At 41.2% G+C, this 27,366-nt stretch overlaps 1 protein-coding gene across 1 annotated transcript; it reads left to right on the top strand.

The window, feature by feature from the left end:
• The first annotated feature begins 233 nt into the window (after nucleotides 1-233).
• On the top strand, nucleotides 234-27,034 carry hsd17b4 (hydroxysteroid (17-beta) dehydrogenase 4). Its single transcript, XM_047592801.1, has 25 exons — nucleotides 234-400; nucleotides 1,074-1,127; nucleotides 2,203-2,310; nucleotides 2,869-2,928; nucleotides 3,040-3,061; nucleotides 3,225-3,271; nucleotides 5,844-5,928; nucleotides 8,021-8,208; nucleotides 10,573-10,664; nucleotides 10,878-10,902; nucleotides 11,050-11,178; nucleotides 13,292-13,404; nucleotides 18,372-18,484; nucleotides 18,762-18,885; nucleotides 19,104-19,155; nucleotides 20,278-20,349; nucleotides 21,627-21,730; nucleotides 21,845-21,910; nucleotides 22,295-22,364; nucleotides 22,485-22,591; nucleotides 23,888-23,974; nucleotides 24,050-24,136; nucleotides 24,284-24,422; nucleotides 25,066-25,193; nucleotides 26,328-27,034. Exons 1-25 carry the CDS (start codon nucleotides 349-351, stop codon nucleotides 26,415-26,417), a joined length of 2,214 nt encoding a protein of 737 aa, XP_047448757.1. The 5' UTR covers nucleotides 234-348; the 3' UTR covers nucleotides 26,418-27,034.
• Nucleotides 27,035-27,366: the final 332 nt, after the last annotated feature.

The raw sequence follows: 27,366 nt of genomic DNA, 5'->3' as shown, positions 1-27,366 counted from the left end.
GCTTTGTATTTATAGCTGCAGAGAAATGCCCTTACTTGCACACAGATGAAAAAGCAGATTTTCTTTTAAATTATTTGAATATAATATGATGCAAAACATGGTTACAGCACGGCAATACACTACCAAAAGCGCATTAAGTTTTATTTAGTTTAATCCAAGTGTCCCTGTCCGGATCTGGGCGCTACGCAATCCTGGTTTCTGATTGGTCAGTGCTAGTGACGTCATCCCGTAAATGCGGAAGTGGAACTTGTCCCCTGGTTCCCTTCCCTGCTGTCTCTGGAAGCCAAGGCTTTTTTAAAATTTATCCACGGTGTCGGTTGTCTCTCACGACAATAACATCTCACAGCCATGTCTTTGTCATTCGAGGGCAGGGTCGTGCTTGTCACTGGAGCAGGAGGAGGTAAAACAAAACTAAAATGAGACTTTCAACTCCGTTAAATAGCTTTTGTAATGTTAACTGTGAATGCTAAGCTGCTAGTTGTAGAGTTTTTGTAGCCGAGCCAAGTTGGGACAGGTAGTGCTCGAATCTTCTCTCTGTGTGTCTCTCTCTCTGGTGTATTAGTTAGTGCTCCTGCAAACCACAAACGACACGTGTTGTGTTTTCGCTCCATCATTTAAACAGCGCGATGGTAGCTTTTTGTTTAGGTACAGAAACGTATCATGGGGCAATAGTATATATTTATCATCCGAAGAGACGCATGCATTTGTTTGTATGGTCTGTGAGACATGGACTATAACATCATTTTAGTTATTCTGAAGTTACACGGCTGCACAGTTAATCTCAATGCCCCACCCTTGACAGCTGTGAAGGAAGTGCATGTCACAAAGTGGTTAAAGTAAATAATAACAATAAACGCTTTACATGTTCTACATGACCTGTAGGAGTAGCACCATGCTTTTTGTCAGCCATGTCGATTAAAGAAACAGGGGGAGCAAAGTACACCAATGGCTTATAATCACTCTGATGAAAGTGTGTGAAAGGTCACATGGAGCAGCAGCAAAACTGATTGCTGAAGGGGGCGTTTCATTTCATACAATAGACCTAGGGCACTTTTCTCTTTTCTTGTCCACAGGCCTTGGCAGAGAATATGCACTGGCTTTTGCTGAAAGGGGCGCCTCCGTAGTAGGTAGGTACATAAAGGATATTCATTGTAAACCTGGCATGCATAATGTTCTGAGAATTACCCACCCCATAGCAATGACACCCCCTGATGTCAGCAGGGGATGCAGCTTAAAACAGGCACGCACACACGTACATAATTTAGAAACAACTCAACAAAACATGGAAAAACAGCACAAGACGTTGACCTGGCCTCGAAAATTCACTAGATCCCAAACTGATCAAGTGTCTGTGAGATGCACTGGAACAAGTCTTATCCTCAACCCATAGGACCCAAAACATAGGACCCCCCACTAACAACATCCTGTTGCCAGACACCACAGGACACTCTCAGTACGCCCATGTCCTTTCTGAGTCACAACTGTTAGGTGGTCATAATGTTATACCTTATTGGTGTGGGTAACCAAACACCAATGTAACTTGGTGTTTGGTGCTGACTGCATAAAAAGCAGCAGTAGCAGCAGCGGCATTTATCTGAGAGCACGGTTAAACCCTCTATATTCTTGCACTTGCATGAAACGGTGCTAAAGATGAATGCTGGTTCATCATTGATTAAAGTCGGGAAAGCACAAAGTCAAAATATTAATAGGTACTGGCACAGACACAGACCTTAGCAGTAAGCACTACGACATGACCAATCTTCCTCTGCTAGTTCCTCTTATTCACATTGCTTACACTCATAGCAGTCGTTAGATTACAGCAATCACCCACACCCTGGTTTGTGCTTATTCACCCAGAACAATAGGTCTATTAGCTCCACATAGTGAGTTTTACAAATTGTACGTGAGGAGAAAAAGACTGCCGGTATCAGATATGCAGACTAGATGAAAGTACTGGAATAGGCATTAGTAGAGAAGTTTCTCATAGATGTGGATGAGCTATACCTTTAACATCGTTGCAGGTATTGTCGCAGACATTTGCCCTCTCCTATATAATAACTTTTCCTGCTGCCTGGCCTGGACTTGCTGTTAACTCTGACAAGGAATCAGCTCGGCTGCACTCCCCTCCTGCCCTAATCACTTGTGGAGAATTGCAGAACTCACTCCATTATTGCTAATCTTTGTCTTCTTGTTGCAATAAAGTGAATGACCTTGGGGGAAGCACTGACGGTGGTGGAAAGAGTTCTGCAGCTGCTGATAAAGTGGTGGAGGAGATAAGAGCGAAGGGGGGCAAGGCCATCGCAAACTATGGTAAGACGTTTGGACTAGTCGTCTTCTCTTCTGTTCTCCACACACTATTTGCCATGGAGTGTCTAGCTTGCAATGGTACAATTAAAAACAGTAATGAAGTCCGACTTGGAGGAGGGAAAAAATAATAATTTCTCTAGCACAAAACAAGACATTGATCATTATGTTTTATTAGCAATTATGAATCTGGCAGATATATTTGAGGCATACTTTTTTTTTTTTTTTTTTTTATCCACTCTCATCACAAACAATGATGCCCAGCAGTCAATAGAACTGCAGTGTCACGCATCATTACACAACAAACCGACTATCAACCGTTTTGGTACCCAATATAAAAGCTCTTTTCCTTTTTTTTTTTTTTTTTTTTTTTTTTATTTTGTTATTTTTACATCTCTCTCTGTTATAACTTTGTCACTCTGACACTGGGAACAGTGACACCAAGGCTCTGATCTACAGCCAAGCCTAAACTAACAAGAACCTGGCAGAGGCCGCAGTAGCTTTGTCAAAGATCAATCCCTTAACGCCGTAAAATGAATGCATTTTTCTGCCACGTGCGCACAGATTCTGTCGAAGATGGAGACAAACTGATCCAGGCAGTATTGGATGCGTTTGGAAGAATAGGTATGCGTTGCCTTTGTATGGCAGTCCTGTGGTTATCAGAGTTGATAGAGGTGTTGTTAATGTAGTGCATTAAATTTGGTAATATGTATTTTTCATTCATTTTTTTCTCAGATGTTGTTGTAAACAATGCCGGGTAAGTCCTTTCACAGCAATAGTTATTTTTTAGGTTTGATTAGATCATCTGATCTTAAAGTGGCCATTGAGTTGCAGTTATCATATTAATGTTACTTAAGGTCCCCTGCTATCAACCATCAGTTTCAGCTCAGACTGAATTGTCTTTGCTTTTCTTTCCAAAGGATTCTTCGTGACCGATCCTTTGCCAGGATCAGTGATTTGGACTGGGGTAATTAAACAACTCTTCTCTTTATTTACATTCACATTATTACTCAGTGTGCGCAATGCAGCAATGTCCATAGTTCTGATCCATGCTGTTCGAATGTGAAATAATAGTCAATGTGCGCTTGCTTCACCTGTTGTGTATATACAGTCAATGCCTCAGCAGTGCCAAGATGGAAAAGTGGCTTATGGCATACCCCTTCAGCACCAGGGGCAGTGTCGCGCACAGTAGTAGCTTCTGTTGTAGCTATAAAAAATTTAAATTTAAACACCGTAATTTAATTTTCTGTTGTTCATTCATTCATCTTTAGATAGAAGGGTGCTATAAAAAAGCAAGAGCATTTACCATCTAATCTGTCTTTGATTAATATGTGGGTTATGGTAATAGAGGTCTATGAATGTCATGCTCATGAAGCAGTTGCTTCGAACTTCCTTGCCAATGCGGGGAAGCTATGCTAACTATGAATGAACACACATGGAATTATGTAGTTAACAAAAAAGTGTGAAATATCTCACATTCTTCAAAATAATCACCCTTTGCTTTGATTAGTGCTTTGCACGCTCTTGGCATTCTCACAATGAGCTTCAGGAGATAGTCACCTGAAATGGTTTTCCAACATTCTTGAATAAGACTTGCTGAGCACTTGTTGGCTTTTTTACCTTCACTCTGTTGTCCATCTCGCACCACACCATTTCAAATGGGCTTAGGTCAGGTGACTGCTGGAGGCCAGGTCATCTGGCGCAGCACTCCATCATCTCCTTCTTGGTCAAATAGTTCTTACACAGCCTGGAGGTGTGTTTTGGGCCATTGTCATGTCAAAAAATAAATGATGGCCCAACTAAATGCAAACCAGATGGGATGGCATGGCATGTCGCTGCAGGATGCTGTGGTCGTCATGCTGGTTCAGTGTGCCTTTAATTTTGCATAAATCAGTGTCACAGTGTCACCAGCAAATTACCCCAACACCATCACAAAGACACGGCGAGTGGAACCAAAGATCTCAAATTGGGACTAATCAGACCAAAGCACAGATTTCCACTGGTCTAATGCCCATTCCTTGTGTTTCTTGGCCCAAACAAATCTCTTCTGCTTGTTGTTTTTCTTTAGTGGTGGTTTCTTTGTAGCTACTCGGTCGAAAAGACCTGATTCGCTCAGTCTCCTCTGAACAGTTGGTGCAGAGATGTGTCTGCTACTAGAACTCTGTGTGGCATTTATCTGGGCTCCAATCTGAGGTGCTGTTAACTTGCGATTTCTGAGGCTGGTGACTCAGATGAACTCATCCTCAGCAGCAGTGGTGACTCCGGGGGCGGTCTTCATATGAGCACGTTTCAGTTTGTGACTGCACTTGGGGACACATTCAAGTTTTCCTTAAAGAAATGATGGACTGTCATTTCTGTTTACTTAGCTACTTATGGTTCTTGCCATCAATCAATCAGTCAATCAATCAAGCTGTTCCACAGTCTGGGGGCAGCGACCGCGAAGGCATGGTCACCCCTAAGTTTATGAAGAGAGCGTGGAACCATTAAAAGCCCTTGGTGAGCCGACCTGAGGGGCCTGGAGGGGGGAGCAAAGGGGTTAAAAGTTCTGACATGTAGGAGGGGGCTGCTCCATTCTGGGCTTTATATACAAATAAAAGAAGTTTAAAATCAATTTGAAGTTTAACTGGCAGCCAGTGGAGGGAGGCAAGGACAGGGGTGATGTGGTCTCTCTTTCGAGAACCTGTCAGTTTTGAATTAATTGTAGACGAGAGAGAGATGATTGATTGATTGATTTCGGTGTGGAGAGAGTTGCATTAGTCCAGGCGGGTGGTAATAAATGCATGGATGGCTTTTTCTAGGATTGGGAAGGTGAGGAATGGTTTGATTTTTGAAATGGTGCAAAGTTGGAAGAAGCTGGCTTTGACTACTGAGTTGACCTGTTTATCAGATTTGAGTTCTGAATCGAAAGTGACACCGAGGTTCTTGACGTGGGGTTTGATGAGGGTGGAAAGGTTACAGAGAGTGTTGGAAATCAGATTGATGTTGTCAGGGGGGCGAAAGAGAATGATTTCGGATTTGGATTTGTTTAGTTGAAGGATATTTTCTCTTTATTTCATTTATGCAATTGTAGATGTCTGTGGTTTTGGATTAATGAGAAAAACATCCTTCAGGAGGGCGGTGGGGATAATATCAAGAGGGAAGATTGCTGGTTTCATGCTCGTGGCGATCTGTGTTAGGGTGGGAAGCGAGATAGGTGAAAAAGAGTTCAGGAGGAACTTTCCCAGAGCAGGTCAAAGCTGTGAATATAGGTGATACGGGCAGACACACTGGAGGAGTAGGTGCGTGGCCAGCACCGACATCCAGTGACATTAATGAATTGTAACAGTTGTCATACAGGGCTGTCAGCTGTGTACCAACCTGACTTATGCACAACTCAAGAAGGCAAGAAATTCCACATGAACCATGACAAGTCACACCCATAAAGTGAAAACCCTTCAGGCACCTTCAGCCCCGCAAACTGATGAAGACATAGACATGTACATAGTATGTATGTCTATGGATATAGATGTGTGTGAGAACACCATTTTTCTGCGTTTCAGACATGATTCAAAGAGTTCACTTGCGAGGCTCCTTCCTTGTGACCCGAGCTGCTTGGAACCACATGAAAAACCAGAAGTTTGGCAGGTAAGGAGCACACCTTGTTACAGCTATTGATGTGGGTAAAAACTTTGTCATGCTCCTGTTACGTGAATACGATTTTATTGCGTCCAACAAAATTAAGATTATCTTATCAGACAGATCATTGTTGGACTTTAAAAACCAAAATATTAGCGTAAGATAGAATGGTAAGGACTGAATAACCAGGACTGAAGCTTAATTTTGTTATTTTATCATGTAAAATGAAATACAGTAAATGCATTCCAATATTGACATAAGACAAATTTGCTATGAATATGACTGTAAAAGGTCAGTGCAGACTATCTTTCAAGTAGAACAGCATAAAATTATTCAAATATTCACAGGTTTTATTGCTGTAACTCTCTATCTAACAGTGACCTTGTTTCTTGGAATCCATGGTGTCAGTTGCCTTTGGAAGATAAATAAAGGCGCTGAATGCTTATTATGTTATTTATTTAACTTGGATTTGCCAAAAATACTTCCTCACATAAGACATTTTGACTTGCCAGACTTGCCAGGCTGCTTTTGATCCTGATCCTGATGAACTGCCTTTACTTCAGCTGTCTTCAGTTGTTGTTTTTTTCCACGGGTCTTTCTGCCTTTAGCTAAGTGAAATGCTGCTTCATTGGGTTACAATCACCTGACTCAGCCATTGCTGAAGTGTTTCTGTTCTTATAATATGTTTTGGTTCATTGTCCATCCGTCACCATGCATGCTCATGCGTCACACCACCTATGTTTTGCTGAAGATATTGTATTTAGATCATGAGCCGGTCCAAGTATTCTCCAAATTGCTTTCTGCCCGTCATTCTGATACAGGTTGATCTATTCAGATGTCTAATCTAATGTAGCTGGCTTTTATTCTTAAGGCTTACGTATGGTTTCTCACTCTCTGGATTTGCTCCATTGAGGTGTATTTTTTTATTGTAAACTTGATTAATCATATATGTGACCTTCTTTACTTAGTTGTTTCAGAGGAGTTGCAGATCCAGACAGTTAATTTGTTTTACATGTGCTGCCTATGAATGACCCATGTCACTTGTGTTGACAGCTCATGTCTCACTTGGAAATGACTCCAGAACTTTTACCTGCTTTACAAACTTGGTAAATTAGTGTAGGAATACTCCAACCCTGTCTTTGAAGTACCTTGAGTTAATTGTCCAATTACATTTTTTTTATTCCAAAAAAAAAATGAGGGCTACATATCATAAGTGCTCCTCCAAAGTTCATTATATATGCTCATTATGTAGCTATAACAAAATCCATTTTGGGAAACGGGGAAAACGGCAAAACTTGCTGTTGTGTCCAAAAGTATGTGGACCCGATTTTTTTTTTTTTTTTTTAATTGTGTAATGCTCATGGGTAATTTAAAAATTCAATCTCTGTGTGCAGTCAACCTAAACAAAAGTTTATGGTGCATTCAAAGGTGAAGCCACAGGGGAAAGAAATGAAAAAGAAAAAGGTCAATAACTTGACCATGCTGCTCACTCTCTGTCTGTGAAACCATACAGATTTATCCACTGCATCAGATCCCAAATGCAACATGTAATGCACAATGGAAAGATGTGCTCCATAGTATGAAAGCTTCTCTCTGTTATTGCCTCATAGACTTAATTCTCTAAAAGTTATTGATCTGAAAGATAGTTTATCATCGCCTGTTCCCTGGTGCCTCCATTGCAGAGTACAGTATGTATACTCTGCGATATGGATCACTGCTTTCTAATGACCACTGAGACCCTGTGACTCACATATCTCCGGCAGTTAATGTATCATTGATGCTTAACCTCATTACTTTTACTTGACTGAGGTGAACTCTGTGCGTGAGATTACTTGCAAAATTGCAAGTGTCACACTGTTTTCTGTACGTGCATGCTTTCATTTTGACTTGCAGCCTCCAAAGGCACACAGCTACACAAGTAAAATGGAAAGATGTGTACTGCTGTTCTGTGCCTGTGATAATGCAGTCATACATATGCATGCTCCCGTGTGTTGATGCATGCATGAAATGTGTATATGGCTTTCTGAGATTGTTTGTGTGTGTGTGTGTGGTAGCGATGCCTGTCACTTTGCATTAACACTGACTTGTTGCCTGCGGCCAGAATCATCATGACTGCTTCGGCCACGGGCATCTATGGGAACTTTGGCCAGGCCAACTACAGCGCTGCCAAGCTGGGCTTGCTGGGGCTGGCTAACACCTTGGCAATTGAGGGACGCAAGTACAACGTCTACTGCAACACCATTGCCCCGGTTGCTGGGTCACGCCTCACAGAGAGCACCATGCCCCCAGGTAAGCACACAGATTGAACAGCATAAAGTGTATGTATTTGGTATTTTATGTGGATGCACACATTCTCACAGAACCTTGTATTTTCTTTTGGTCAGGCCAAACTGGCCGAAGCCAGAGCTCGTTTTTCCCTGTAACAACTGCATAATGTAATGCCTATTTAATGTTGATTTACAAAATGTGAGGCAACAGCGCTTCTATTAGACATGCAAATGTGTCATCTAATATTCAAGGGTTGTGTTTTCCTTGCCGCTATAATGAGATTATCCAACATGTAAGTGCTTTGATTAAAATGGCTCTGGCCGCCTTCTTGCACTGTAGGTGTTAGCTGTCTTATTTAGTTTCTAATATATTAATAAGTGTACTAATGAATGAACTAATGAATTTTTACATTACAAATTTTAATTTCAGAAGGTAATATGGCCATGGATACTAGTGTGAAACAGTGTTGTGGTGTGCACTCACGTCCCAGTTTATTAGGGACACTAATGGATTCACATATCTTCATAAAGGGCTCAGTATTCAGCATTTAAGAGCTGTCCAGTTTAGGGGAATTATGTTATTAAATATTTAAGTCTAACAATGGCACTCATCGATAGGGGGCACCACTTACAGATGAACAGTACATTGTAAGGATTAATCAATTAATATAAAGTCAGTATTAATTATTAGTAATTAATCAGTCTCATCAGATCTGATTAGACTGAGAAATCAAGGAAAACAAAACAATCCTGTCATTATGGACTGTCCGGAGAGGTCCTTCCCTTGGATCATGGAAGAAATCAGATGTTCTCCTGCAGACACAATAAACTACATCCTCCACAATAATTATACAGATGAATTACGACCTTTGTGTTTCTGTTTCAACATAAAACAAACATGAAGAACCCTCTAATCCAGTATTTGTAAAAATCTGCACATTAATTATGACCATATTGTGCTTTGTAACTATAGCTTTGCCGGCAGGTGTGTTGTATTGAGTGACATGCTAAAGCACAGGCGGAGAAACGTTTCAATTTTTGCTACAACCTTTGGGAACAAAACCCTTTCGTCGAGGCGTCTCCTTTCAGATGGCAGTGATGAAGGAGACGCTTGAAGCTGATTTGTCAGGTTCGGATTAGCTAGTCTTCAGTGGTTTTGAAAGGAACTTCTCAAAGCAATAGGACGGCCCAAAATGTTGTAGGCTGTCAGGCAAGTCAGCAGGTTCAAAAATAAACAGCAGCTCAAATGTTTACGGCCCCTTTCTGTTCACTTTTCACATTCTGAAAAGTCTCTCAAAATGCCTGGAGGAGTTTTCCACACTCGCATATTCAGATGTCATGTCAGGCTCGGGCTCTTGCTCTTGCAGAGCTGGAATGCCCTTTATTTCTACTTGTAGTTCTACTTGCCACAAATTTAATTTCAGTTGAGATGAATTCACGTTTGATAGTGAATTCGAGAGCTGAGACCTACGAGCATTCATTCAGCTCTTGATACTTTGCACCACGAAGGCAAAGTCGCACAGCCACTTGCTATTTCCCTTCACCACCATGAGTTGTCACCAGCCACGATAGAGGAGCTGGTATTGTTCTCACCTTGAGACGTGTTTTTATGATGGTTTCACAGATCTGAGATACAAAGGCCCATATAAGTAAGTTGCATAAGGCACAAAATTGACACTTCAGATCAGTTTTACTCTATTCAATGGTGGGTCCATCACGAATTCTTCTTCTGAATGAGCTTCCTAGCTAATCAGTGTGCTCACCGTGAAACGTGCTTGGATATCAATGCCTCTGTGAGGATGCAGTCTTGGGAAAGCTGCTTATTGTGCTTGTGTTTCTAAATTGCCTCTTGGCTTTGGATTGAACTGCCTTGCAGTCTGCAACACTTCATACTTTCACTAAGCCGGACTTCTCAAAAAAGATCATCTAAACACTGGTGAGTGTAGTGAAACAAAATTTTCAGTCAAATTAGGGCACAGATATTTTCAGCACGACATATGGCATTTTTACTGGAAATGAAAAGCTTCCTTGGTTATGTCTCCTCTTGTGTTCTCACATAACAGCTTCATGTGCCTGTTCTGCTACATGACAAATACTGTATATTTCCCAGCTTTTGAACTATCTGGGACACAATTTCAAAGCATGTTGACTAATGGGACTATTTTATACTTTTATACATGCAAAAAATGACAGTTTAAATTATTCTTTATATATAATTTCCACTTAATTTCCAAGTAATTTAGAAAATGACAATAACCCTGACAATCATCCATAGATGTCAAAGCAGAGGCACTCCTTTGCTCTTTATTATACTTGTGGGTCAGTCGCAGATGCTGTATTGTAAAGAGCTCTGTTTTACATGTGTATTTTTTTGTGCTTTATTTAGATATGTTGAACTCGCTGAAGCCCGAGTATGTCGCTCCTTTGGTCCTGTGGCTCTCTCATGAACAGTGCCAAGAAAACGGAGGGCTGTTTGAGGTATACCGCAAAAAGCATAGGACGAACACGATCTCACACTTACTGTACCGCCTGCAGCTATGTGTCATTTTATTCCTTTGTCACTTGTAACAATAGTTTTGCACTGAAATATTCAGCTTTCATAAAGAGACAGTATATATATTTATATTTTTTTCCCCACACATATCTCTGTGTGTGTATTTGCGCATCTGATCGTTTTTCATCTCCTTACAGGTCGGTGCAGGCTGGATTGGTAAACGTGAGTAGCGCTGTTTTATTTTTTTTTTTCCTCAGGAAACGTCTGCATGAATTTGTGATATTCATTTGCTTCTTGTTCTCTCGACTGCATGTGTGCGATTTTCACTGTGCGCTGACCCCTTTTCTTTGTGCGTGTCCATGTGTGCAGTGCGCTGGGAGCGTACTCGGGGCCAGATTTTGAGAAAAAAGAACCAACCCATGACTCTTGAGGCTGTCCGGGACAACTGGGACAAAATCTGTGATTTTACAGATGCCACTAAGCCAACTAGTATACAAGGTCAGTAGTGCATTGGGCCACATACAAACCTACTAACGTGTGTGTGTGTGTGTATACTCTGAATGACCCCTCTACTCCCTTGGTTTAGAGGTCTGTATCTTAATGGAAATCTAAACCAATCTCTGTTACATTTCTTTGACTCATTACTTTAGTCACAGTGATTCAAAAAAACACATCACTGCATGGCCGCATAGTTTGCCCTTTGGCTTATAGAAGGCTAACTCTCTAGTACTCTGCTGAGTAAGAATCATATGTTGTGTTTAAAAATAGGATGTTGGCCGTGGAGAAGAACTCTCGCTCTCGTGTGCTTTCATGCTGTCGCTGATGGTGAAAAATGTTTTTTATGTGATATTGAAAAGGTCTTAAATTTATCACACTGAAGTGCCGGTAGTTGGCACAAAGAGTTTTGGAGAAACTGTTGAATCCATTCAATCCATTCAATAATGGATTGAATGATTTATTATTATTTTTTTTTTTTAACGTCCAATTTCCAGTGTTCCAGGGAGTCGCACAAATTTGAGTCTTCCGCCATTTACTCTCCGCTCACCTACAGCGCAGCATGGGTGAAGCACACTGTGTCGCGTACGAACGCGTGCCTCGCAAAACAAGAGGGCTGCACATGTTGATTATTGCATCTCTCCACCTCCTGCACCCTCTCCATTCTCTCACATGTACATTGGAAGATGTGGGCGGCGGTGTTAGGATTAACTGCGCGGGGTTGGCAGTCCCACAGGGCGCTAGCTGGCCTCATTAGCATGGCTTTCTAGTGCCTCCTCATTTGTAGCTCGCTACGGAGACTTGTTGCTGCCTCTGTTCGCCATGTGACAGGAACAAGTGGACGTGGTCTCTTTGCTCCTCGATTCTAGACGGTCTGCTGTTAAATATTGTGTTACCTGGTTGGATAATATTTAGCTAGTCTTCAGGCAAACAGAGAAGGGTACGGTAGGGATAAAGTAAACCACTTATGTTAAGGTGGAGTAGTCACGTTTATTCTTAAAAATATTCAATTTGTCTCAAATTTCATTTAAATTAAAATCAATAAATAGGATTTCTGTATAATTAAGTGAAGCATTTTTTTTTAATTTTCTTAGGTTTATTCCTACACAGCTATTTGTAGTTGTTTGCCTCCCACACATGGACAAACTGTCAGATATATGTAACTCCAAAGTCAGAATTTCTGATATCTAATCTGCGAAACTGTCTAAGAAACATTTAATGGCCCCAAACATATTATGACCATACTACCGTACTATACTACTTATATAATGGGCAGTAAGTTAATATTTTGTCCTTAAAGTTAATATTTTAGATGCAGGAAAAAATGTTCAAGTTGAAGCCATCATGCACAACCTTGACAGTGGCTTCTTTCAGTAGCGTAATGCTCCCTGACACAAAGCAAAAATTCAGTTCAATTCAGTAATTGTTTGAAGAATGCAACAGCGAGTTTTATGGTATTGATTTAGCTTTCAGAGGTCTCCAATTGAGCTTCTGCGGGATGTGTGGGACAAACAAGTCCGATTCCATCGAGGCTCCCACTTTGCAACTTGCAGGATTTAGAGGATCTGTCGCTGCAGTCTTGGTCGGTATAGTGGAGTCTGTGCCTCACTGGGTCGGAGCTGTTTTAGGGACAACCTCATTGTTTTACTGCCAAGAGCTATATGTCGATATACAAAATATGAAGCAAACACGGAGAGCCAGCAAACCTAAGCTGCTAAATTCCCAGATCAAATAAAAATACAAGTATTTTTGAGAATGTCAGAGTGTCCCTTTAAGGACTGCATTTTCCTCAAGTATAACTGGAGTGCCGACATGTCATGAGAGCCAATTTCCACTTTACTCATGCTGTCAACACTTGTTGTCTAATATAAAGATTAAACCCCCTCGCAGTATTTGCCTGGATCATTTTAGCTGGCGACTACAAAGTCAATCCAGACAAGTTAAACCATGGTGTGAAAGATGGTTGTCAAGATAAAGTCAGTCACTCAGGAATCTCTCAAGACGTATATTAAAATATATTCAAGTGCGTCCTCAGAGATCCCCGAGTCGTAATGAATCATTTCACCCTCATCTTCTTCATCTTCTGTGTCCCGATGTCTCTCTCACCTTCGTGCAGAGTCTCTTCAGTCATTATTGCATGTGCTGTCTGAAGTGGAGTCGGAGGGAGAGGTCGGTGCGAATCCAACAGCATCCGCAGCCTCGGCGGCGTCAGGATCAGGGTTAAATCCAGTGAGTAGACACATGGTTACTGCCGCCGGTTTTCCTCTCACAGTCATGTACAAGCTTCTTGTACATGACTTGTTTCTATCTTCTTTGTGACAGATCTTGTTAGTGTGAACTGCCTGTGTTCATTAACCCTGGTTAGGACGTATTCCTTTGCTCCCAGAACCTGGAATCGCCAGCGGAAAAGAACTTAAATTACCTTGAAGGATGTAGTCATTTTTAATTGGCTAATCCCTCCATCCGTTCCATTTGCTGCTGATTACCCAGGTCCAAATTGCATTTATTAATTCTACACCATATTGTCTCTGTTGGATTTCCATCATGTACCAGGCTTTTTAATTGATTGCTGTTTCTCATTAGAAGAAACGCGACGTTCATATAAGTCTGGTAACACACCACTTGGATTTCATTATTGGCCGTGTATGTGCATGCAATTGGATAGCGTTACACCCACCCAGAGCCAATTAGTTGTAGACAAATTATACTTTATGATGCTCAGATGACATGTAAGATCAGACCAAATGATTTGATTGATCCAGTGGAGTTTTGCTGCAGCATAATCAGCTCTCAAAAGACTCCAGATCAGTTTCCACCAGGAAAATAAACAATAGGTGGTGAAGATTGACCGGCTTTCAGCCTAATGTTATGTACTTTTATCAGACCGGTATAGGCAATATAATTTGATATTAACTAATATTATTACTATAACATTTTTAGGCTATTTAAATTAGATGAATTGTAAATCGAACAGATAACTTGAATCAACTTATGGGTTTTTTTACTAGAATTATTTGCGGTGATGAAATCTACAAGACCACACGAGGCAGAAATTTATAACGTTGTAATAAAAAATATTTAAAAAATAATAATAATTATCAAAATGTTAATGAAACACACTATTAACCCTCAGAATCTCAAGCAGTTTCTGGGCGGTCTCTTTATTTCTGTCACATTTTTACTCAATGTGCTCTAATGTTTCTCTGCAAGTCCTGCACCTCTATTGATTCAGGACAACCATGACTATAGGCTGATGTTACTCAATTATATCTTCATGCAGTATGACAAATGTTAAAAGCTATAGATCATTAGGAAAAAGAAAAAAGATTTTTCTGTTTTAATCATAGTTTGTCATGATGGTGTTTCACACTGTTTTACCAGGCTATTGTTTTTAGCCATAGTTAGCGTGACTTGTAGTTCCCATATAACACATGAAAAACTTAAATCACACTATAACAGCATTTCAACGTATGCATGTTGAAAAATAATGTCTGGAACGCACCGATAATTTGCTTTCTCCACACTTTCTCCATTTTTATTTTTATTTTTTTTACCTCTCTACACTTAATCAGAAGTGCAGAGGCAAGAAAATAGCTGTTATTTTCACCACTGTCACTTAAACTCCATTGATGCTCTTCTCCCCCTCATTTACTCACACACTCTGTCACTCCTCCTACTGAGAATGTAGTAGTGTCTGTTAGCTGTAAACCCGTTTCGAACATGGCACCTCATGACTTTTTAATACCGCCGCAACTGTATCTAGTCAGTGAAGATAATAACCTTCTCTGCTCCCTCAACATACAAAAAGTAAATATGGCATAGAGATGCACCAGACGAGTGGCTGCACAGATTAGCTCTCATACAAAAAGACGTGGCATCACAGCAGCGCAGCGACGGCTCCCCGGATGGCTGCTCGTTCACTTGACTGTGTTCCCAATCACAGAAAGTGAACTCGTTACAGGTCGCATATGGCTGCTTGAATAAAACATGGGGCCACAAGTAGAATCGCAGCACATGAGCTAGTTATTCAGAGAAACAGCCACCAACCATCTCCCGCTACTGTATCAGGTAGTCAGAAACACAGGTACATTAGCAGGTTTCTTTAATAAATTGTCTAAGTCCCACGTATTTGGACAATTTTTAAGTAGGGACCCCCTACCTACTATATGTGTGCACCCCTGCGGACCCACTAAGACCTATTACTTAAAGAATGCACCTTCAGGATGAATGATTTACGTGCAGCATGCAGGCCACTGAAATTTGTATTTTGTTTATTTTAACAGTGCCGGGTAAGAACCGAGCACAGAAATATACCAAGAAAAAAAAAAACATAAATATGTGCATTTGCCAGTATTTATTGATAATGTAATCTTTTATATTTATCAAAAAATCTGCATGCATGTCCAAATAGTCACGAAAAGAAAGACACAATCTAACATTTATTAAAAAAAAATAAAAATAAATAAAATTAAACAAGCATAAATAGTATGAAACTTTAACAGTCTAATCATTTTCACATCCTGTAAGACGTTAACAGCGCTCATTAGACCGGCTCTGTAATGTCATGATTAAGTACAAATAAATCTTAAATCATTCACTCTCACTCTCGGGTATCGGTGTCCTCTCCGCTGAGTGAGTGGCTGCCTGATGAGAGATTTGGAACGGAGTCACAACGTAGCCTCGAGCCAAACATCACCATTGTATCCTCATCTGACTTGGCTTTGTCATGCGTAAGTGTGTGTGTGTGTGTGTTCATTTTGTTTTTGTGCAGCTCTACGGTACACACACCTTTGCTTTTGTCCTCATCATGGTATGTGGAGCATGTATTGTTAACAAAATATAGTTAACTCACCCCGTGCTGCTGTTGCTGCTGTGTCTATTACTCATAGCATCATGTATTTCATATTATATCTCCACATACAACATACATTCCACCTCTCATCCAAGTGGCTTCTCTATATTTATTGGTAGCATCTGTGCGTGGTGCACACCATAGACTCAAATGACTCTAGTCTGTTGATAATGTGACGCTCACCTGTAATTGGACCACAGTAGTACATCAGTAGGAAGAAAGAGGAGAGAAAAAAAAAATGTTTTAACACACATTTTCGGGGCATTTCACACCAGATAAGATCGTCCACCAGATGGATGTTACGCTGCAATTACCTTGTCACCATGTAATATCGCTTTTGCTCAAAGCCTAATTTTTTATCTTGATCAACCGCTGCTTTTTATTAAATCCCCTCGACTGTGACTTTAGTCTGTGTGTGGATGTGAGATAACGTGCACCGATCAGCCACAAGATTACAACCACTAACAGGAAAGCAAATGAAATTGACCATTTTGTGACCATGCAACATTCTGCTGGGAAAAGTTTGGCCCAGCATTCGTTCATGGGGACGTTACTTAGACATGGAGCCTGACACAGGCACAAAAATGGTTTAGAAACAACTAAAAAAAAAAACAACAACATGAAAAACAGCGCAAGGTGTTGACCTGGCCTCCAAATTCACTAGATCCCAAACTGATCAAATATCTGTGGGATGATCCACTCACTATCAGTATATAGATATATAACATTTTGCAGAAAAACAAGGAGTACTAGTTGAGAACTCTTATGTTCAAATTTGACTTCTTTTAGGCAAACAACGAACATATATATCATTAGTAAAAGGTTGGATTTGTAATTTCTTAGTCATATGCATTTTATGGAGCATCCAATATTCTGTGTTGTTGATTGGTTTTGGTTTTAGTTACTTGTCTTACTTCTATATTTCATAAATGCCAGGACCCAGGTTCCCTAGAATAACATCACAGTGCAGTGAGATCGTCAATGTTCACCGTCAACTGACTGGTTGGTGGTTTTAAAGTTCTGGCTGATCTGTGTTCTGACAGAACCGCTAAAGAAATAAGACATCAAAGACCAGCTCACCAGATTATTTTATCATTAGTTTTGCTGTTGCAGATTTATTCCAGGTCCCACAGCAGCTGTGATGTAAAATTATTGATCAGTTTGAGCCTGATCGGCGAGCTACCTCAGGACGACCTCGGGCTGGGAGTAATGAGAGTTTTAAAACATTTACAACGCAGCGAAGGGCTCCACTTTATTGAGCTTCAGAAAGGCCTTCCTGACTCTCTGTGTCATTAACACTTGATTACTGTCAGCTCATTTCGCATCTGCTCGTTAACAGCGGTGGCCTTTTCTGCTCCGGCCACCAGTCGAGGTCGGGATCTTTTTTTTTTTTTGTGCTTAACGCTCGCAAGGTCTGCCTGGTACGACTCAGGAGTACGTTTCTAAAGAGATCCCACTTGTCCTCGAACGATTGACTGCTGATGATCACACATTAGATCAAACTGCAGGATTAAAAATTAAAGTGACAACTTTAAGTCGAGGAGAATCTATAGGATTTTGTAAATTATTGAACGGAGTGTTCTTATATTTTAAAACAGACTGTATAAGACAAAAAAGACACTACTGCAAGAATAAGTTTCAAATGGTAATGAGGAGCAAACATGAACATAGAGACAGGTTTTATTACCTGGAGCCATTCCTCCTTCTTATACTGAACGTATTTAATGTACGTGAGTGGTGACAGAGTCTATTAGCCCTTATTATTATTCATTTAATGTCAGACAAACAGAGTGAACGTCCTCTGTGTTTCTCTGTTTAACTGCACTGGAAGTGTCGTAATGAAAAATAGGAAGTTGTCCTCGTAGTTTGCGAGCGGGCTGCACTGTTAGCTTTTCTTCTGCTAATCTGCATCTAGATTTTCATAGTCAGGTGGAGCTTAGACTGACAGGTCTCGGCTAGCGTGGCGCTCTGTGTGAAACATTATATCCCTCTATTAAAATATGTTCCTTTCATGTTAATGTGTGTTTAAAGGAATTTACATTTCTGGGGCAAAATTTAAAAAAAAAATATAAAAATTGTCTAATCAACCAAAGATTTTGTGGACCTGCTAGAGGTTGCGGACCGTCTGTTGAAGACCTATGATTTAGACGGATGAAATTAAAGGAAATTATAAGGAATTGATTAATTCACTGATTATTTGGGTAGACTTTTGTATTCAGTGATAAACCACCATGGTGTGGTCTTAGCACACTGATTTTCTCTGATAAAATTAAATTATTTTCTTAAATTAAAGAGTCCTCTCCTCTCCTCTCCTCTCCTCTCCTCTCCTCTCCTCTCCTCTTAGAATCAGGCTGTGGGACAAAAACTACCACCGTCCACATTCAGCTACACCCACACCCAGTCCATCCTCTACGCGTTGGGCGTCGGCATGTCCACCAAGGACCCCGATCATCTGAGGTGTGCATCCGTTTGTCTTACATTTTTTTCCCCCCTGTGGCCTTGAAAAGGCAAATCATGTGAAATTGTATTACTGCTTCAATCATTACTTCTACCTTGACCTGCATGGAGGAAAAAAAAAACAAAAACAAAAAAAAAACACTGGACTCTTTCCACGCTGACACACACCGGCCATCTGTGCCGTTATTTTTGCCTTCATGTCCAAACTGTTCCTGCAAAAGCTTTTTTTTTGTTTTTTTTATTCCCACAGTTGGCTAACACTTGTGTCCTAATGTAGGTTCCTGTATGAAAACCACGAAGACTTCAGCTGCCTGCCCACCTTCGGGGTCATCACCGCCCAGGCTGCCATCATGGGCGGCGGCCTGAGCTCAATCCCTGGACTCGACATAGATTTGACACAGGTTAGAGAACGTCCAGCTCGTCTGAAATGTTGTGTGTCAACTTGCTTGTGCGCGGCTTAGTTCTGCGTACATATGCGTTACACATATTGGCATCCATATGGTACACTTCACGCTACCTTGCACACAAGAAGGACTCACAGCTCACACATTAGTCATGCTAATGAGGCTGCAAGACTTTGCTATGACTATATATCACAGCTGCTGTAATGTTTTGTCAGATACTGCATGGGGAGCAGTACCTGGAGATTTACAAACCTCTGCCAACCTCAGGTATTTCCTCTCTACTATTGCACTACACACAGATACATAATACATAAGTTATTGTGATCCTGTATTATAGTTCCACTGCTCTGAATTTATTAGATGATTTAATCTAGACGCCAAGTACCTTTCTGGGTCTTTTTGAGTTTATTTTTCTGCATCTGACTCAGGCCGTGCCTCACATATATATATGTATGTATGTGTGTATATATATATGTGTGTGTGTGTGTGTGTGTGTGTCACTCTTACATTCAAGTCACAGAGCTCGTGTTTTTCTTAAAGATAAATCTCTGACAGTCTGTCAAGATCCCGGAAGGTCATCGAACAGCACTCGCTGCTGTCAGTTTGAAGATATTCCAGGAATCCCCACAGACTCTGCTAACCATCTATGTGTTGTCTGCTGCATTATAAACAAAAACAACAACAACAACAAAAAAACCTTTTTAACCCGACTGAAAAGAACTCAGTCTTATTAAAGCAGAGAGTCTGTCTACGGGAATAACTTAATATTGATAACGATGGTAACTGGCAACGATGCATCTCTTTTATTAGCGTGACGCTACAGCCAACATTTAGAAACACAGATATCTTTAGGAGACTATAATGTTAAACAAGTACAAATCCTTGAGCTGGAGTAGATTGGGTCGTCTAATGTTTGCTTTCAAATTGTAGCCTGACTCAGTTCTTATCAGTCGGATAAAACCATATTGGGATTTTAGTGTCAAAATCTAATTAAATCTGCTTAATTTACCCTGCCTATGTGTACACACATGCATGGATGTCGTTCTCTGTGTTAATGGCTGCGTTTTAAAACTCTCCATTGCTCCATTGTGCCCAGATGACGCGTTCGTCGCTGTTACTATTCTCTTTGTCCCTGCACAAACCCTGCACTGGGCGATTTGATTAATCCGTTCCCAACAGAGCAACTCAAGAAAAAACCTTCAGTCTTTCAATTTTCATTTCCTAATTTATATGGGACTGTTCAAGTACTGCACCAACGGTTAAATGACATCATGTTTTTTTTTAGAGATCCTTTCTGGCTTGATTGTTTCCTCATTGAACTAGTTAATTAATATTAACTATGATGTAAAATAATAAATAATAAATGAAATGGGTGAAATACATTTCCAGGCAACCTGACCTCTAACACCACCGTAGCAGACGTGTTGGACAAAGGATCCGGAGCCGTCATCCACCTGGACGGTGAGTTCCCTTCCTTGTATACTTCTTATTATTGTGCATTTAGCTTTGCTTTCAACACTTTGTCGTATCATTTTTCTAAAAGTTGTAAAAGTTAATTCACAGCCTTAAACTAAAATAATGGACTGAGAGCGACTGGTATTTTTTATTTGAGCAGAGGATATTAAGAGTCGCTCTGATCTATAATTAATCCAACGTTAAACAAATAACACGGGACTTGAGCTTCCCCCGAGAAATCACAGTGGAATTTGATGCAGTGTCTTCGTGTGAATTAAACCAGCCGACTTCTGTTACAGCGAAAGTTGTTTCTTTTAACTTTTATTTGTCTTGTCTGATTGTGTTTTGACCTGAACTAATGAAATAATGCTGACTCTAAAGAGGATTTGATTTTTTACACATTCATCTTCCATGCGTGTGTGTGTTTATCTTTCTGAAACTGAAGAGAACTCAACTCAAAGCCTATTAATAATGATATAATGAAGGTAGTTTAAATGCATGCAGACTGAGGGTTTGGCCCTTTAATATTCCCAAACAGCTGATTGAATTTTTCATAGGCACCATGTGTCATCTTGTTTCCTGCCAAAAAAAAAAAAAAAAAATCATATTGGTCAGTTTTTACATCATTAACATGCACCCTGGTGGGAAACTTTTGGCCGTGGCATTCATGTGGATGTTGACATGTAGCACCCGCCTAGACCAACACCTAAAAAAAAAAAAAAAATGAGGGATGCACTGGAACAAGCCTGATCCACAGAGACCCCTCCCCTTAGCCCCCACTAACAACATCCTGTTCCCGGACACCACAGGCCCCCCCCCTCAGAAGGTGTGTCGGCAGACCTACACAGTATTAGGAAGGTGGTCATAATGTTACGTCTGATCAGTGTAGACCACAGATGAGAGCCACTCTGATGCATAAACCATACTGTGTATACATTGCCACTTCATTAGGTACACTAGTAATAAACAAACACGTTCTAATATGAGAGTCCTGCACTAAAGGTTAACGTAGACAGAGCTGGTGACGCAAATTGATTTTGGAGGCTGTGGTTTGTAGCACAGTGAATTATATGTAGAGTTTTATTCAATACAGTTCAACTGTAGCACAAACTGCATCCTCCAAAAACCTGATCGTAGTTGATATTTAATCAAACCGTTTCTTTCTGTCATTAGATCATTCAGGTCAAGGCGGCATGCGTTCATTTTCACTAGTGTACCTAATGTTTTGGGTTTAAGCATACATGGAAGACTGTGTCTGTTATAACACTCATTTATTTTTACAGTGCACACCTACAACGGAGGTGAGCTGTTGTGCTTCAACCAGTTTTCAGTATTTGTGGTCGGAGCCGGAGGCTTCGGTGGAAAGAGAACGTCCGACAAAGCCAAAGTACGTTTTCCACATTTGAGTTTCAGTTTACCAGAACACAAAAATAAGACCCCGGTACCAAAAATGTCACGTTTTTAATTATAATTATTATTATTTGTGTTTTAATTCCTCCAGGCTGCACTGCCTCCTCCTAAACGAGCACCAGATGCTGTGGTGGTTGAGTCGACCACGAGAGACCAAGTGAGTGTGTGTGTGTGTGTGTGTGTGTGTGTGGGTTTGGGTAACCGAATAAATCAGCTGCATTGCAAATATGTGGGTGAAAAAAGGACACGGTGTTTACGTGCCTCTGGAAGAATCATAAAGTTTCAGGCAGAATGTGACGGCGCGGCAGAGGCAGAGGTTTTTCTTGTGTGATGCAGCAGAAAGTAAAATAAGGAGCAAACAAATCCCCTGAGCCATTTACACGACTGCGACTGTATTACTTCAAAGACGTTCTTATTTTAGCTACCTCTCCCATTGCCTTCATGATAATTTAATTTCATCCCACATCTGCGTATGAAGAGTTCAGAGGTTTATGAATTAGATATAGATCTAAACAAAGTGCGTTCCCTCCTTTGGTTGCAGGCTGCCTTGTACCGTCTGAGCGGAGACTGGAACCCTCTTCACATAGACCCCAGCTTTGCCGCGATGGGAGGTATTTTAAAGAGTCCGTGGAATCGGGACTCGATCTTTCTCCGGGAGTTTAAGTCAAATGCTGGGGTTTAGATCTCATGTATAGTTGAACATGCCGCACTCAAAAATGCTCTTTGCCCAGGCTTCAAGTCTCCCATCCTGCACGGCTTGTGCTCCCTCGGCTTCGCCGGGAGACACGTCCTCAAGCAGTTCGCCGACAACGACCCGTCCAGATTCAAGGCCATGAAGGTGAGCACCACCACCAATGACGCAGACTGACTTTCTCCAGAAACATTCATCTGTTACCATGCCTTAATCTGCATGAATTCGCAATATAAGCCGAAATGGGAAGTGGATCAGCACAGACGAAGGCTTAACCTGAGATGAGGTTAAGGTTGAGCTTGACTTCAAGAGGCAGAAGTGTTGTTTTGGAGAGAAGAGGCGAACGAGAAGTCATGCATGAAGCTGCAACTTCACACACATTGAATGGGACAGTGCTGAGCAGACAGTTTTTTTGCAAAATAAAAGCAATATTTATGAAATTTCAATTACAATTTGACGAAGATAGACTCAAATGAACTGGTCACATGACCCCGTGTGTCATCTCTGGTGACGGGAAAATGCAATTGCACTTTTGCGATAAACTTTTGATACGTCTGGGGAAAAAAACACCTCGCAATATTTGAGAAATGCAGGTGTTTCCATTACCAGTTTTACACTGCGATATTTGAGTTTTGTGTATTTCCAGGAGTAATGCACTGAAAAAGAGGAATTTCAAGAAAGCAAAAAATCCTTGTGTCAAAGAAATACATCTTATACTTTGTTCAGAGACAAGAACTTTGTGCTTATTTTAATAACTTTGTGCTTATTTTAAGAATTTTGTCAAGCAAAAAAAAACTTAACCCATTTGCAGATTTTTTTTCTAAATGCAAGATGATTAAGAAGATTTTGCTTTTTTCTAGTAATGCTGTTTTTGCAGTGTGGAAACACAGACAGCATAGACAAGCAGGATGCACCAATTAATATTTTTTGGACTAAAACTTGATAGAATTAATAATAAAATAAGTACATACGATTATTATTATTATAGCCAGACACCTCAAGATAACTAAAATCTTAGCAATTGGTCTCTCTCAGTTTTCATTCATCTCAATGACCCCGTGCACGTCTTTGCTTCAGTCTGGCGTTTCTCAGTCTTCTTCATGTCAAACAGCTTCCTCTTTTATTTTATCCACTGTACAGCTCTGCTGCAATAAGACATGACCTGCAGCTTTAAGTAGCTGCTGTAATTTTTTTTTTTTTTTCTAAGCACCTCTATGTGTTCATCTGCTGATTTCAAGCAGGTTTATTTTCCCGTAACATTTTCTAAATGAAAGGCAGGAACACATATCTGCACGCCGGTGTCAGTATGACCCAGCAATGCCGATTTTTGATCCGGTTTGACCAAGGATCAAAGTCTGACTGGTTGAAGATAATAAAGTTTAACGTTGTGAAATAATTAAATGACAGATGCTACAGTCCCCTTTGTATCTCTCTTTGTCTCAGGTTCGCTTTGTCAAGCCGGTGATGCCGGGTCAGTCGCTGCAAACTGAGATGTGGAAGGAAGGCAACAGAATTTACCTCCAGTGCAAAGTGAGCGTAGATCATTTCAGTGCTGCTCTCGGCTCCTTTACGTCGCTCTGATCGGCGCTCGCCTCTTTCTCACAGGTGAAAGAAACTGACGCCGTCGTCCTCTCTGGGGCCTACGTGGATTTACATGCAGCCTCAGGAGCTTCTCCAGATGTTCCCACTCAGGTACTCCGCTCAGAAAATGCTCTGTTTTGGAAATCATTCCACAGGACTCTGAAGAATCTCTGGTCCTCTGGGCCAAAACGAATTTGAACAAATCGTCAAAATACAAAATGAGAACCAAGTTTTCTAATTATTCTTTCTTTGGCGCAGGGAGGAGGCCTCCAGAGCGAGCTGGTCTTTGCGGAGATCGGCCGTCGTGTGAAGGAGATGGGCTCAGAGTTGGTCAGGAAGGTGAACGCCGTGTTCGGCTGGGAGATCACCAAGAACGGAGTCAACGCTGCACAGTGGAGTGAGTGAAATGAAACGCATTCAGCTCAGGGTCAGAATCTGGTTGGTTGCAGGATTGAATTATTGTTGCAGCTAGGCAGCATTACAAGACAATAAAACGCAGTGAAATAAGAAATAAAAAAATAAATTATAAGCTGGTACCTTAACCTGACCAACCGCAACATTATGACCACCTTCCTAATGTTGTGTAGGTCTCCAAACGGAGCCTTCAAAACAGTTTTGACTAATTGGAGAATGTACATGGGCCTTCTGAGGGCGTCCTGTGGAGTCTGGAAACAGATTGTTGTTAGTGGGAGCCTCTGTGGATAATCAGTTTAGGATTTAGCTGCATCTTACTAGGGATGACTGCTGCCATCAAGGAGTGGCATTGGTATGAGGTCTGGTCTGGGTGGTACATGTATAAGTAACATCCACGCAAATGAATGCCAGGTCCAAAAGTTTCCCAGCAGAACACTGAATTGTCACAAGATGATCTGGTTTTAATGTTGTGACTAATCTGCATTTGTGCAAAGACAAAACATAAATTCTACCAAGCTCTCTTAACACGAGCGTCAAACTGTGGAAAAGCAGAGCAGATATCCTCGGAGAAAAGCAAAGCTTTGTCTGTGTTTGATTTATTCCATCGTTTCTTTCTCTTCCTCCAGCTATCGACCTGAAGAACGGCAGCGGCTCTTTGCACAAAGGTCCTTACAGCGGAAAGGCAGATGTGACCATCACGGTGTCGGACGAAGACTTCATGGAAGTGGTGCAGGGGAAACTCAACCCGCAGAAGGTGACAAACACGTCGACTTTCTTCAGTCGCAATCAATCTCAGACCAAGTGGCTTGCGACCTTGTTTACTCCTTCACCTGCTGCTGTTAGTTTATAGCGTAGAGGACCTCTCCTGGCTCCAATGCCGGCGAAAAACGTAGCCTCGTATTTTTTAAATCACGTCTTCCCTGTGATGTTAAAGTCTGCTTGTACGTTTTAATTAAAGGGAAAGTGCCTTTGAGGAGCCCTTCAATCTGTAATGACTTCTCTCTTGATCCCGTCATGTCTGATAAAAAATGGAAGCGGCGATCTATCAGGCCCGGCTCAGAAAGCACTCAGCATGGGTAATCAATCGACACTACTTGTTATGTCTGAGGCATCTCATCTGTCACCGGGAGCGCAATCACTCTACAGAATTTATATGCTTCCTGTAGCGCTTGATATTGATCTGAGGCCCCGTGCGTTTGTGCTCTCTACGCGGAGAGCGTCGGCAGGCCGGAGCGCCGAAGATCCCTCAGGCCGGGTCTTTTCCAGACGATGAAAGGAGCAGCTGGAGAAAGATTAGTCGGCGGAGTTGAAAGGGATGCCGCTAACTGTCATCCGGGGTCATCATAAACTCATCGTGCGGTTGATTTTAACCGAGGAAAAGCGTCAGTAGCTCCGCCAGTAAAAAAGGGGGGCTTCTTCTGTGCAGGCTCATGAATATGAATGTCCTCACATTGTTCCGCTGCCAGAACCCTGGTGGTCACTTACTCCGTTTTGCCGGAGACCTGGCTCGTTGCTTTTTTTCATTTGTGTGAAGTGTTCGCTGCAGGCGCCTTGGCCGTCTTCTAGTCCAGTAACGGACGGGCTGCTGCAAAAAGTAGAGGAGACTTTATGGAGGAAGAAAAATATCGACACTACCGGTCAAATGTTTTAGAACAGCACGCGGTATCTTCTGGTATAGTTGGTCAGGGCTTCATCCTACAGCAAGATAATGACCTAGAACTTTAGTCCAAGCTATACCAGAACTACCCCAGGATAAAAACAAGATGAGTAAAATGAGACATTAAACTGCATACATGTCAATAAAAAAAGAAAGACATATTGGAGTGTTCTTAAACTCTTGACTGGTGGAGTATATTAACTCAAGTGTTTGTTTTTTTTTCTTCGCTAGGCGTTCTTCTCCGGCAAGCTGAAGATTAGAGGGAACATCATGCTGAGTCAGAAGCTGGAGGTCATCCTGAAGGACCACGCCAAGCTATGAGCTCCTCGGCCAACCAATCGCACGCCTCGAGGGTCTGAACGACCGGCCAGCTCTCTTCCTTCTTACTTTCCTTGGCCTGATGTGTGAATTCACTTACACGCTTTGTCTCTACAAGGAAAAGCATTACAAACATCCAGCAATGATTAATGAATGAATTCTCTCATACAAATTAACTTTACTCATTAGACATTTCCTTCATTCATTCCCATTCATGGATATTTACGTGTTTCTCCTGATGCCAGTGGCTTAAGGTGGAGTCCGTCCTCTCTGAATATGCTCCTGACGCGCATGTCAATATCCAACTTAATCCAAAAAACACAACGGTACACTACAGTCAACCTGGTTGAAGTGATAACAGTTCAGTTTCATTTTTAATCTCAGCCAGACTGTCGTCATGTGCCTGATGTTTCAGTCTGAATAATTCACCAAAGTCAGAAACAGTTGTATGCGTCTGAATCTGTAACCTACACAGAGCTGTGGAGGCAGAAAGAGTTGGAAAGTTATTAAAAAATAATAATAATAATGATCTAACTTTTAATAATGTGACGACATTGGACTGTGGGTCTTCTGTTAAAATAAAAATAATTCTGAATAAAAGCTCATTTGTGTCTATTTAATACTTTCACACTTGTGTGTTTCTGGGTTTAGTATTATCTATACTGCCGTTGGCTAGGCTAGTTAGCTGGTGTCTTGTTGGTTGCTAGTTGGTAGCTGACGGCTAGCCTAGCTTTTTTTTTTTTTCTTTTTCCCTCAGTTGAACTAGGTTTCTAAATGTGTTTTGCCTTAGATCTCCTTGCAGAGAAGAGAAGTGCTGGTTTATATGTAGTCAAGTATCCCATCACTTCTTACCTGCCGTTGGCTAGGCTAATTAGCTGGTGCCTTCTTGTTGGTAGCTAGTTGGTAGCTAACGGCTAGCCTGCTGGTCGTTTTTTTTTTAGTTGGACTGGGC

The sequence above is a fragment of the Mugil cephalus genome, chromosome 8, assembly GCF_022458985.1.
Source record: "Mugil cephalus isolate CIBA_MC_2020 chromosome 8, CIBA_Mcephalus_1.1, whole genome shotgun sequence".
Classification (NCBI taxonomy): domain Eukaryota; kingdom Metazoa; phylum Chordata; class Actinopteri; order Mugiliformes; family Mugilidae; genus Mugil; species Mugil cephalus.
The sequence above is the reverse complement of the archived record's forward strand: the minus strand, read 5'-3'. Positions and strand labels throughout refer to the sequence as shown.

Bases quoted from the DNA above. Each gene is read 5' to 3' on its own strand.
- hsd17b4 (XM_047592801.1), top strand. From the start codon at position 349: ATGTCTTTGTCATTCGAGGGCAGGGTCGTGCTTGTCACTGGAGCAGGA. The intron at 13,405-18,371 runs GTGAGTAGACAC...CTCTCCTCTTAG, and splicing joins CAGGATCAGGGTTAAATCCA to AATCAGGCTGTGGGACAAAA. The intron at 25,194-26,327 runs GTGACAAACACG...TTTCTTCGCTAG, and splicing joins GGAAACTCAACCCGCAGAAG to GCGTTCTTCTCCGGCAAGCT.